The sequence below is a fragment of the Ceratotherium simum genome, chromosome 13 (genome assembly GCF_057802395.1).
Source record: "Ceratotherium simum simum isolate JZ-2026a chromosome 13, ASM5780239v1, whole genome shotgun sequence".
Classification (NCBI taxonomy): Eukaryota; Metazoa; Chordata; class Mammalia; order Perissodactyla; family Rhinocerotidae; genus Ceratotherium; species Ceratotherium simum.
Window position 1 is genome coordinate 46,797,842 of NC_141912.1, and position 13,803 is coordinate 46,811,644.

Here is a 13,803-nt window from a genome sequence, read left to right on the forward strand (position 1 = left end):
ACTTTAACTGATATTAATATAGCCACTCCTACTTTCTTTTGATTAATGCTTACATTTATAGCTTTTTCCATATTTTTGTTTTCAATATGCCTATTTCATTATATCTGAAGTTAGTTTCTCACCAATGTCATATATTTGAGTCATGTTTTTATCCATATTGGAAACATGTTTTTTAATAATTATATTTATACTATTTATAATTTAATGCAATTATTGATATATAAGGGCTTAAGTCTTCTATTTTATTTTTAGCTTTTTGTGTGTTCTCTCTGGTTTTTGTTTTCCTGTTTTACCTGCTTTCCTGTGGGTTACTTGAACATTTTTTAGAACTTCATTTTGATTTATCAATAGTATTTTTGAGTGAATCTTTTTGTATAGCGTTTTTAGTGATTGCTCTAAGTATTACTTAAACATACATAACTCACCATAGTCAATTTGTGTACTCATTTTACCAGTTCAAGTGAATCTCTCTTTATGTCCCTTTACTGTCTCCCATATATAATATAATTGCATTAAATATTTCCTTTACATACATTTAGAACCACATCAAATAGCGTTACAATTTTTGCTTCAGCCACCAAACATAATTTAGAAATCTCAAGAGGAGAAGGAAAGTCTATTGTATTTACATATTTTTTGTTTACTGTGTCCTTTCTTTCTTCTTGATGTCCAAGATTCCTTCTTTCATTGTTCCCTTTCTGTTTAGAGAACTTCCTCTAGTTATTTGTTTAGGATAGGTCTACTAGCAACAAATTCTCTTAGTTTTTCTTCAACTGAGAATGTCTTGATTTCTCCCTAATTCCTAAAGGATATTTTTGCTGGAGATAGGATTCTAGGTGGACAGTTCTTTTGAGTACTTGAAAAATGATATGCCACTAAATCTCCTATCATTCCAGTGCCCTCCCACCCCGCCCCTGATGATAAAGTTTCATTTGTCTCTTGCTGCTGTTAAGAGTTCTTTCTTTGTCTTTAGTTTTCAGAAGTTTGATGATCATGTGTCTTGATGTGGATTTCTTTTGTTTGGAATTAGCTTACCTTTTTGAATCCGTAGGTTTATGTCTTTTGCCACGTTTAGGAATTTTTCAGCCTTTATTTCTACAAATAGTTTTCAGCCCCACCCTCCTTCTCCTCTCCTTCTGGGACTCGGATGACATAAATGTTAAGATCTTCTTTTATAGTTTTACAGTTCCTGAAGGTCTGTTCATTTTTTTTTTTCAGTTTATCTTCTGTTATTCATATTGGATAATCTGTATTGATGTATCTTCAAGTTCACTGATTCTTTTCTCTCTTCTGCATTGTGCTATTGTACCATCCACTGAGTTTTTTTTTCTTTTTTAATTATTCTAGTTTTTCAGTTCTAAAATTTCCATTTGTTTCTTCTTTATATGTGCTATTTATTTGCTCAGACTTCTTTTTTTCATTTGTTTCAAGCATGTTTATATTTACCTGTTGAAGCCTTTTATTACAGCTGTCTTAAGATCCCTGTCAGATAATTCTAATATCTGTGTGATCTCAATGTTGGCATCTGCTGATTGTCTTATTCAAGTTGAGATCTTCCTGGTCCTTGGTATGAAGAGTCGTTTTCTATTTAAATCTGGACATTTTGAATCTTATGTTATGACACTCTGAATCTTATTTAAATCTTATATTTTTCCAGGCCTCCTCCGACATTATTCTGATGTGAGAAGGGTGATGCCATCTCACTACTGCTAGGTAGTGGGGTGGAAATTGAAGTTCTTCACTTGGCCTCTATTTGCACCTGGAGGAGAAGGGCTCCTTGTTACCGCTGGTTGGGGTGAAAGTTAAGTCTTCCCACTAGGTCTCTTCTTACACCACTCTGGCTGGGAAAATGAGGGGATCCTCATTGCTGCTCCAATATGACCTCTGCTGGCATGGGGGTGAAAAGGGTTCAGGAAGTAGCCTCTTTATTGCTGAGTGCTGGTGAAAATCCAGACCCCGCCTCTAGGGCTCATCAATCACCACCCCAGTGAGTAGAAGACTCCTTGTTATTGCTAGGTGGTGATGAAGTCCAGGCTCCTGATGTGGTCTCCACTAACACTGAAATGGTGATGGCCTCATTATTCCTGAGCAGTGTTGAAAGTCATGATTGTCCACTAGGCCTTCTCTGATACCACCCACCTAGGAGGGGGAGTGTTACTTCATTACAGCCTGACAAGGGTTTATGGGTAGGCTTTCCACATGGGACTTGCTGACTGAGGTGACGCCATGGTTTTTCCTATAGTATTTGGCTGGAGTAGAGCAGATATTGTCTAAAAGTTTTCTGTCTTGCTAAGCTGCTCCTTTCCTGGTCCTTTACCTAGAGAAATTAGGCTTTTGGGGGGAGCTTATTTATTTATTTTCTTTGGTCTGTGCCCACTGGCATCTCCAGGTTGCTGGCTTTTCTAGAAACCAATCTACAGATATAAAGCAGAAAGAAGACTCAGGGAACTCACTGCCATATTGTTCCTCAGATCTTGTGGTTGTTAGCCTATCTGCGTTCCTCTCTCCACCTTTCAGAATCGTATGTTCATTTTACATGTAATATCCAAGTATTATTTAGCTGTACTTAGTTGGGAGGAATAGGGAAAAGTAGAACTATGCCATCTTTTCAAAAGCAAACATCCCTGATTCATTGTTTTTAATTCATAGACTACCTCTGAAAGTTAAATATCTCTGAGTCTTCTGCCCATGATGCTGTTTATCCTCCTTCCAAGAATGGAAATATTCTTGCTGGAAGGGAAACTAGGCAGCTGGAGGACATAGGTGAGAAGAATACGTTTCATTGCATACAAGTTTATGCCTTTAGAATATGAAGCTATTTGAAAAAAACTAACTAATTTTTAAAGAAGAAGATGGACTTCCAATTTGGTAGCAATATTGTGGCAACTTCTTTCAGAATTGTGCCACTTCTTTCCTGGACCACACAGAGCCACAAGGAGAATGAAACAAATGCAAGCACAAGCAATATGTTGAGCTAAACAATAAGAAGAAAATCTACAAACTACAAAAGTGTGGCCCACAGCACCTGAAACCAGCAGGACTGGCAGTGGAAGCTATAACATTATGGTGGGAAAGAATAAGGAATGTACAGGGGGTTCAATAACGGAAAAGCTCAGAAATATACACTCTGAGATAGGAGAAGGCAATATACAGAGTGTGGATCACTGTGAGATGGGCTAAGATAAATAGGCCATGGATATTGAGGGAGGTAACAAAAGATGACACAGAAGGTGTTCAGAAGGTTCCAGAAGGACCATCTTCTAAAAGTGCTGAGAAGACAAGCATTGTTTCTCTTAGAAGCAGCAGCTATTGAAGAAAGGCAGTGAGAGCTCAAGCCTGAAAGATTTTGATCTTGAAGGCAGAGGAGCCATGCATGCAGAGGCACTATATTTTCACTGTAGCAAAAGAGTATAGGAAACTTAAGCCAAGAAACCTGGAAAGCAACAGCCCCAACCAAAACTTCCTGCTGACAGCTGGTCCAAGACAACACAACTCCTTAAGATATGGTTAAACAAAATGGAAAACTTCAGCACTATAAGAAAAATTCTTAAAAATAAAAAAGAGAGAGAAGCAGAAGTTCCTTACAAATGAAGAAACTCTCAAAAATATTTGCTCAAGAGTACATAAAACCTGTAATGCAAAATTATTTTTATGAAATTAAAAAATTAGGGGGCCAGCCCCATGGTCTAGTGATTAAGTTCAGTGCATGCTGCTTCGGTGGCCCAGGTTCAGTGACCAGCAGTGGACCTACACCACTTGTTGGCAGCCATGCTGTGGCGGGAACCCACATACAAAATAGAGGAAGCCTGGCACAGATGTTAGCTCAGGGTGACTCTTCCTCAGCAAAAACAAAAGAAAAAAAATTAATGTAATTATTGCAGCTGCAAAGGAAATAAACAAAGCAGAAATATAAGAAACCATGGAAGAAATAGTGAGACAATAGAAGAAAATTAGGAAATAAAAGAATTCAGCAAAGAAAGAGATGATAAAGACATTTCTGAATAAAAGACAAGAATTACAAGAAGGACAAGGGAGACCAAGCCACAAAACACAGAGAGTCTACAGAAAGGAAAGTATAGAAATGTGAAAAATAAAAAACATGAAATACAAATAAATATGTGAAAAGAATTGCAGGGGAAATGACAGCTGTAGAAGACAGGCAAAAGAGATTAAACCCATGCATAACTGGACCTCTTTCCCAAACTTCACGTTCATTTATCCATAAACTGCTTAACTCAACATCTCCACTTGGATGTTGACATCTCAAACTCCTACATATCTGAAACTGATCTTCCCTTCCAATTTCTTCTTCTCGCAATCTTGACCATCTCACTTGCTGGCAACTCCACTTTCTAGTTTCTCAAGCCAAACTTCTGGGAGCCACCTTTGACCCTTTTCATTCTTTTCTATGCCACATTCAATCCACCAGTAAGTCTTGTTGCTTCCACCTTCATACTATATCCAAGGATTTCTCAAACCGCCACTGCTACCACCATGGTCCAAGCCACCATGATCTCAAGCTTGAATTATTGCAGTAACATTCATATTATCTTCTTTCTTTTACCGTTATGCTCCTGTTTTTAACAGAACAGCCAAAGTGACTCTTTAAAATTTAAATCAGAGCACATTGCTTCTCTGCTTAAAACACTCAAAAGTTTTCCTGTCTCATTCTAAATTACAAGTGCATTTACACTTTGATTCTGATAATTTTCTGTACAGATATACTTGCACACATATAAATGACATTTGTTGCTACATTATTGATAATAGCAAACTACAGAAAACAAACCATCTCAATTATTAAGCGACTGTTTCAGTGAACTATGATCCAGGGGATACTTTGCAGCTTTTAAAACAAATGCAGATGCTTCTGTTTCTGTGTAGGATGAGGTAGAACCAGGTGATCTAAGGATCTCACTAGCCACTAGGAAAAGATGAATAGCTTACAAAGATCATATTTTTAAAGGCATCTGAGAGTTGGGGAAATAATCAAGACTAACTGAACTAAAATTCCACAGACAGAGAACTGCACGGAGGTAAAGAGATAATGAGTTACTATTTTTACCTGGCGGCATCTGTCAATTCTGGATTTGGATTGAAGGTCAGGACTGGAAGATCACCTTCAATAAAACAGCTAATAACACAACTTAATGGTGAAATTTTGAATACTTTTCCACTCATATTAGGAAAAAGACAAGCATGTCTTCTCTCACCACGTCTACTCAACAATATAGTAGATGTCGTACTGATTGTAATAACACAAGGGACAAGAATGAGAAAAAAAGAAATTAAATATATTTGTTTCAGGACATATTGTTTGCGTATAAAAATCTTAAGGAAGGTACAAAATAACTACTGGAACTAATAAGTGAATTTAGCAAGGTCGTAGGATACAAAGTTAACAGACAAAAAAACAACTGTATTTTTACGTGCTAGCAGGATACAAGTGGAGAACAATGTGAAAACAATTTTATCTACAATAGCTCAAAAATATAAAAAACTGAGTCAGCCTTGATGGCCTAGTTGTTCAAGTTCGGCACATTCTGCTTCAGCGGCCCAGGTTCGGTTCCCGGGTACAGAATAACACCACTCATCTGTCAGGCAGCAGCTCACATAGAAGAACTAGAAGCACTCACAACTAAAATATACAACTATGTTATGTACTGGGGCTTTGGGGAGAAAAATAAAGAGAGAGAGGAAGACTGGCAACAGATGTTAGCTCAGAGACAATCTCTAAGAAAAAAATATATGTATATAAAATACTTGAGAAATAATTAACAATCAGGCAAGACTTCATCACAAAAAAACTACAGAATATTTCTGAAAGAAATTATATAGCTAAATAAATGGAGAGATATACAGCATTCATAGATTAGAAGACTTAATATTATTAAAAAGTCAATTCTCTTTCAAGTTTTCTGAGTTAAACTTCCAATCATAATTCCAGCAGTCTTTATTATAAATATTGACAGGCCAATTCTAAAATTTATATTAAAATGCAAATAATCTTGAATGCCAAGTCAATTACAAAAGAAAATATAAAGAACTTTTACTACCTGATTTAAAGACTTACTATATAAAAACTATAGTATTTAAGACAGTGTAGTATTAACAAAGGAGTGGGCATATAAATCAATGGAATAGTATAGAAAGGCCAGAAATAGATCTACACACATATGGTCAAATAATTTTTGAAAAGCTGCCAATACAATTCAATGAGAAAAGGAAAGTCCTTAAAGAAATGATACTGGATCAACTGGACTTCCAACTAGAGAAAAAAACGACCCTCACCCCTTACTTTCACCATACAAAAAATTTAACTCAAAGTGGATCATACACCTAAATGTAAAACGCAAAACTATACACCTTTTATAAGAAAACAGAATAATCTTTGTGACCTTGTTTGACCTTCTGAGACAAGCTTGTAAAAACCTTCCTTAAAATTTATCAAAACATATGCCTAAGGAAGGCTATGGGAGACAAAAGAGCATTTCTTTTAAAGGTATTTTTTCATCTTTAAGATTAGCAAGAATTATGGTACTTGGTGTGAGCCAGAATACAAGGAGACTGGCAATCCCCTCCACTCTAAGGAAAAGAAAAAGTGTGTATTGTTACACCCGTTTGCAAAAGTAACACAATAATATAAACAATTTCAATGTTCGTGTCCTTCTACTGAGCAATTCCACTTTTAGGAATTTATTCTGAGGAAACAATCAGATATGTGCAAAAAGCACAACCACACAATACACACACACACACACACACACACGAGACTGTTCATCAAAAGATTGTTTGAAAGTTGGCAGTAACCTTTATACTATTTTTGAAAGATATACTTTTGAAAGATATATTTGAAACCTATTTTAAGGACAAAAACATCTACTACAACGATACTAATTTCCTTAGTGTGCAGTGAAATTGGATCTCATCATCATCAAATAATAAAAACAGCTGAAAATACAGTGCCAGCTAAATTTGTCAAGACCAAGTTTGCAAGCAATTTTTACAATAGCCTGGTGTAAACTTCGATTTGGATACTAATTTATTACGCGTTTTCATACACTGAAATTAATTGTATTACACTTGTCTTTGCCAATTATTGGAAGTATTTAGTTAATATGTATACCCAGGATTTTTTAAATAATGATGAAGTAACTAGCACTTATAAATTAATCTCTATTTCCAAAAAGGCAGCTTACAAGCTGCATTGTATTTCATAATGACAAAAATCTATTTATTTCGAAAAACCTTGCATAAAACATAGTCGTTGTTAGTTGAGGAATTAATGATTAGATCGTTTAAGTGTGCACAGCAGGTATGTTCCCCGTGTTGTAACATTGCACTTGAAGGCCAAAAAATGGAAATAAAAAAGAAAACATTACTCCACCGGAAACCCCACCTGTAAGGCCACATACCTTGATTCTTGCTTTTTCTATAAATTCTAGAGGGGCTTTCCCAAACTCAAATCCAGCTCCAAACCAAGGAATCCAGCCCCCTTCGCACGGAGGTCCACGCAAGTTCTTCCACTGAAGGAATAACAAAAGAGCAACGCACCCAAGGATTATAATCACCGCCGGGTAAATTAATTCCATGTTTTTGTCTAGCACCTTCCAGAATCAGGGACGGGAAAAGTCCCGCTGCCGTGGTACTTGTTCCTTCCCTCTGGGATAGAGCACCCACCGGACCTCCCAATCTTTCTGCTGCAAGTTCCGCAGCTTGTTCGCTTTCTTAACTGTAGCCTCCTTTCCCCGCCCCAACGTTTAGGTGACTTTTGCTTCATCGCTCCCTCCCACCTCCACTTCTCTTCCAACTCCGGGCCCCTCCCGACGGACTGCAGGGGGCGGGAAGGCGCCAGCTAGGGTGCGGAGAGGTGGAGGAGGCAGACCACGCGCTGTTGCCATGGAGACCGGGGGTGGTGGCGCGGTGGGCGCCCGGCTCGCGGCCAATCAGAGAATGTGGCCCGGAAGGCGCGGAGTCCGGCGGACTACATTTCCCAGAAGCCTCGTGGGCTTCGCGTTGTTTTTTTCCTGCTCTCAGGCCGCTGGACCACTCAAGCCTGCGACTGCTAGGGAGGCTGCGTGTTCGCCCGGCCCGCCTGGCAGAGCCGAACGAGGGAGATGGTCCCCGCCCCGCCACTCGCCGCTTGAGGAGGGGCCGCCCTGGCAGGGTGGCAGGCCAGCCGCGGCGCGGGGCGCCGGCCAGAAGGGGTGCATTGTCGTCCTGTCCTGCTGCTGAATGTCGGTTCCCGAGGATGAGGAGAGGCTTTTGCCGCTCGCCCAGAGATGGCCCCGAGCGAGCAAGTTCCTGCTGTCGGGCTGCGCGGCTACGGTGGCGGAGCTAGGTACCCGGCCGCCCACGCCTGGGCCTCCTGCGAGTCGTCGAGGCGCCGCGCTGGGGCTTGCAGGGCGGGGAGCCCGGGGGGCGGGTGGCGGCGGCTTCGTTCCCGGGTGTATGCAGCTCGCGAGGCTGCGCCCTCTTCTCCCACACCTGCCTGGCACGGAGATGTGGCGTGTAGGGGCAAGGCCAGCTTTGTGAGGAGGAGGGATTGAGGTCACTAAGGTCTCTTCCTTCCAATTTCATCTTCTTCAGAGGTGTGCTTTTGTGCCTGAATGTGGACTTTTAGAACCTTCATGAGCTGTCATTCCTCTATAGGAATCATTTTTCCTTTCGTGAGGATGACCTTTTTAAAAACAATCCACTTTTCATCCTTATAATGATATAATCCAGATAATCTCTGTGATTTATATTCTTACACAGCTTCACTGTATCATTTTTGGGGGGGTCCAAATTGTGGACCCAACTTGTGGGACTTAAGCTGTTAACCTATCACTTATTGAGCATCTACTCAACATCTGCCACTTGACCTCTTGGAGCTTAACTCATCTATATTGTGTTTACTTTGCAGGATTCTGAGAGGTCCTTAATCTATAAATGCTGAATCCAAGGCAGGGCACCCACTAATTGTGACATTATTATAATTACTACAATGCTAAGGCCTGTGGAGATACAGTTAAATAGACCCAGCCCTGACCTTCTTACAGGCTGCTGAGGAGACATGCAGAGATAGACAATTACATTGTGCTCCTTATTATAATGAAGGTATTATTAAGTGTCATAAGAGCATAGAGGACGGACAATTACATGTGCCTAAGCAAGTCAGAGAAAACTTAAGAGGCCAGCTAGAGCAGAATTATGATGTTCTTCCATGAGCTGGAGGTGTTTCTTCTGAGGATTTTGCCTGTGTGTTCCTGTGAAGCCTTCACTGTGCATTTTAAGATTGCCCTTTCATTTTCTTGCCCAAAAAAAAAAAAACAAAAAAAGCAGCAGCTCCGATGTGTAATCATCTGTAAATGTGAGTTTGTCCTGTTCTAAAGCGAGTTTATTTTGTATTTCCAGTGGAGCCAGCGCATGATCTGTTTTGTCCTTTGTGCACCCCCACTCTGGCCTTTTGGACATTCTTTTTTTCTCTCTCCTCCCAAAGCTGAGGAAGAATTGTTATTCTTTGTTTTTACTGAAATATAATTCATCAACTTTTTAAAAAATTTAAAAGATTGCTGAATGATTAGATATATTTCCAGTTTTTGTTTTTGTTTGTTTTAACCTGTTTCCCCGTGTGACCAGTGGCTTTGGTCGAGGACCCTTCCTTCTGTTCACGTTTCATGGAGAATTGTGTGGGGGCTGGAAATGGGAGGCAGAGGAATCAAAATATGAGATGGTTTTGAGTACAAAACAATTTAGGATCAGAACCTGAAGCATTAAGTAACCAGCAAGAAAACCAAAGTTATTTTGAGAGGCATAACCTATGCTAATATAGAGGCTCCTATATCTTAAGACTTGCAGGTTGCATATGTCGATAAAGCAGTGCTTGAATTCTCTATATGCAAACTACTTCTGTTTTAGGGAGCTATTAGCAAGATATTAATTCTTCCAAAGACCAGTGGTAAGATTTAATAGTCTCTTCCCCCCACTCTGTTTTCTCTTGGAAAAGGTATAGCTATGGTTTTGTATCAGGTGGTGGTCATTGAAAAGACTTATGTAATGTCAATAATCACGAGCTTATCTGAATTTGGTTATTTCAGTTATGCAGGACATTGTGTGTATAAAGTTATGAGGTTGAACTTCCTTATGTGGGCCAGTTAGCTTCACTCTGTTTCAAGGTAAAAGATCTATCTCTAATTCAAAATTTAATTATTAGAAAAAAATTTTTCAAGTACAGTTGGTACTTGTAAGGAGGCCATGTATAAATCTTATCAGTGGTGGAAAAAGAACTCAATATTTGCCTTAATTGAAAGAATATTAAGTGTGCTACTCTTGTATATAAAAGATATTATAAACTCCATATTTCATCTTGTATATCTCAAACATCAGGTCAGTGATTCATGTGCATGTGACTATCACTCAGGAAATTATAGAATTCAGCTTTATCTGGCATTTATTAAGAACCTACCATAAGTAGTACCATATTCTAAAAGTCACACTGGATCTTAATCATGGTTGCAGTCAAGAGGACATCACAGAATATGGATACCTGAAATTATTCCCATTGGAAAGCAAAAATTAAGGACTAAATTAAATTTTAGACTGAAATTTGTGAATAAAAAAAACTCTAAGGCTTGTCACTTTTGTTTTCATGGTGATCTCGGGTGCTCTGGGACAGTGATTCTTAAATTTGGGAGTGCAGAAGAATCAACTGATTTCTAAACCCACATCAACCTGTTGAGAATCCATAGGTATGGGGCTAGGAAATCTGTAATTTTTAACAATCTCCCAAGCTGATTTTGATGTGTTCTAAAATTTGAGAACTACTGATCTTGTGGTGACTAAAATATTAGTCCTATGCTTTTAGAATTTTAGAATTTTTGTTTGTTTCTCTGAATGTTGTCGGTTTCCTCCTCGTTTTTTGTTTGTTAGCAACCTTTCCTCTCGATCTTACAAAAACTCGACTCCAAATGCAAGGAGAAGCTGCCCTTGCTCGGTTGGGAGACAGTGCAAGAGAATCTGCTCCCTATAGGGGCATGGTGCGCACAGCCCTAGGGATTGTCCAAGAGGAAGGCTTTCTAAAGCTTTGGCAAGGAGTGACACCCGCCATTTACAGACACATAGGTATTTATCTTTATTCTAGCTGGTAAGTTTGTTATGAGTTCTGTGTTTGTCTCCTCTGCTTTTCTGTTTAGCTGTATCCAAAAACCAATTAGTTTTTTCTATGAATGTGATAAATATATAGTTTCTTAAGAAGAAAATTAACTACCAATTGTTTTAAGGAAGTATTGCCTTAAATTTTTAGAAATGCATACAGAAGTATTTAGCAATAAACTGTCATGATGTCTGTAATGCACTTTAAAATAATTAAGCAAAAAAAAAATGAAGCAAATATGGCAAAAATCTTAGCAATTGATAAATCTCAGTGATAAATATAGGAGTTATATTATTTTCTCTACTTTTCTGTATGTTTGAAAATTTTCCTAATAAAAAGTTTTTTTTAACTTTAAGAAAGAAAAACATGAATAATTGATATTTTTATCCACTTCAGAAACTTTAAACACAAAATTTAAATTTTTTATGTTCTTTGAAAATTAAAATATATTTGACCACAATGCCATATCTCACCAGTCTCAGTTGCACACGTTAGAGACCAGGCTACTCTGAAAGAGGGCAGGGACGACTGTCTAACCCAAGTCTGTCAAGAGAGGAAATGCAGCGCTGGTGGTTTCTGCCTCTGTTCCTCAGACTCCCTAACTAGCCATGTGGGTCTTTAGTCCCTCTTAAAAGAAAACAGTCGTAACTACACTGTAGCCAATGAGAACACTTTTCTGCTCTGCTTCCAAAGTGGCACTCACAGAGACAGAAGTTGTTGAGTTTTTAGCTTGTGGACAGAACATAAAGTTGTCTTCAAAAGGAAGTAGGGCAGGTGTGGCATTTTTTTCCTTTACATTCACAACGTTTCCTGAAGTACGTAAGGACCCTTGATCAGAAAAGTGCCCAGTGCTAATATTTACTGACTTATTATTTTTAAAGCTTCAGTTCTTCAGATGAGTTAGAGTGTATTCATCAAGAACTATCCAGAAGTGTGCATAAAGACTGTTATTGTTTTGGTACTTTGTATATTTTTGAATATTTAAAATACTTCATCAAACTTCCTGAAATATCAAGAAAAGTTCTCTATATGAATATCATGTACTGATTTTAATGATTTTTATTTTCTATTGTTTTTTTACATTTCTCCCCTGCTTCTCATTATTGTTTTGAGTTTCACTTCTTTTCATTTGTATTTTGTTGACCACCATATATGGTTTTACAGTTAAGATTCATTTCATGTTTGATATTTGACTGAAAAATTACCTTAAAATAATAAATTATCCAATGAAGTTATGCCCGTTTATTGGATGAAAATGCCTGCTATGTACCAAGCTCTCTACTGGGACATATAGAGTAATGAAAACACACAAAACCTGCCTTAAAAAGCCCGTGGTCTGATGGAAAGATGAGCAAGAAAATCAAGTTACTCTCTAATCAATATGATAAGTGCCATATTAGATGTAGCCTGGGTAGTTCTGGGGGAACAGGGGAGAAGCATGGCAGGTACAGTGTCAGTATAGAACACTGGAGGAAAGATCAGAGAGCACTTTCTGGAAAACATGTTCTTTGAGTTGAGTCTTGAAAGACTAGGAGGAGTTAGCAAAGCAAAGAAGAGAGAATCCATTCAAGCAAGATCACACATGTGAGAAGCCTTGAGGCTTATAAAAAAGGCAGGCCACATTTGGAGAAACATCAAGAAGCCCATGTGTCAGAAGCATAGGGCGCATGGGAGAAACACACAGCTAGAGAGACTGACTAGCCAGGTCAGAATGTCCTCTTATTTTATTAAACATATAACTGAATTCACCTTTTTGATAATCTGTTTTATACAGTGTACTCTGGAGGTCGAATGGTCACATACGAACATCTCCGTGAAGTTGTGTTTGGCAAAACTGAAGATAAGCATTATCCCCTTTGGTAAGTTTTGTTTTGAAAATAATATACTATTGCCCCTAATTCTTTAATGTTTATCCATTAGATTTGTATAAAATAATAAATAATTGCAATATAAATCTAAATAATTGAGCAATTTCTGCACATTTTATACAAACATACATGTACATATGTATATAAAATTGTTTATATATTATTCAATATTTTAATATTAAAAGAATTCTTACAGGACACCTTCTTTATTCCTCTTTCTACTCAGAAAGCTTGGGCTTTAGAATCAGAAGAAATGGGCTTCAATTCCTGCTCTACTACTATGCAATCTGGTTAAACTACTTCACCTTTTTTTGTGTGTGTGTGAGGAGATCAGCCCTGTGCTAACATCTGCCAATCCTCCTTTTTTTTTTTTTTTTTTTTTTTTGCTGAGGAAGACTGGCCCTGGGCAAACATCTGTGCCCATCTTCCACTACTTTATATGGGACGCCGCCACAGCATGGCTTGCCAAGTGGTGTGTCAGTGTGTGCCTGGGATCTGAACCGGCGTACCCTGGGCTGCCGCAGCGGAGCACACTCACTTAACCACTTGCACCACTGGGCCGGCCCCTACTTCACCTTTTTTTAATCTTCGGTTTTCTTAGCTACTCTATATCTACCATCAGGCTTTTGTTTTTGTATGATTAGATGAGATGATGACTGTAAATGCATATCACTTCTAACATTTATAACAGAAACAGAGAAAAATAGGTTATTATAAATAATACACATAGAACGCCTATAAATCAAAAAATATATACAGAACACAAAGGAATAATGGGGAAAGGATGCCAATAGGCAATTC

The 13,803-nt window shown here is 38.3% G+C and overlaps 2 protein-coding genes across 6 annotated transcripts in view; one reads left to right on the forward strand and one right to left on the reverse strand.

Moving 5' to 3' along the window:
• CYP39A1 (cytochrome P450 family 39 subfamily A member 1) overlaps positions 1–7,782 on the reverse strand; it is a 90,442-nt gene extending 82,660 nt beyond the window's left edge. Inside the window, exon 1 of the mRNA XM_004424053.3 lies at positions 7,416–7,782. Within this exon, the coding sequence (XP_004424110.2) occupies positions 7,416–7,592 (177 nt within the window). The 5' untranslated portion in view covers positions 7,593–7,782. The remainder of the gene's footprint in view (positions 1–7,415) is intronic.
• Positions 7,783–8,051: 269 nt separating this feature from the next.
• Positions 8,052–13,803, forward strand: part of SLC25A27 (solute carrier family 25 member 27) — a 28,559-nt gene continuing 22,807 nt past the window's right edge. For 3 of the 5 annotated variants that reach the window (XM_004424050.3, XM_087438686.1, XM_087438685.1), the window contains exons 1-3: positions 8,053–8,341; positions 10,912–11,103; positions 12,909–12,993. In XM_004424050.3, coding sequence (XP_004424107.1) covers positions 8,236–8,341; positions 10,912–11,103; positions 12,909–12,993 — 383 coding nt within the window. In that variant the 5' untranslated portion in view covers positions 8,053–8,235. Of the gene's footprint in view, positions 8,342–10,911; positions 11,104–12,908; positions 12,994–13,803 lie in introns of all 5 variants that reach the window. The other 2 variants (XM_087438683.1, XM_004424051.3) reach the window with 2 other exon arrangements.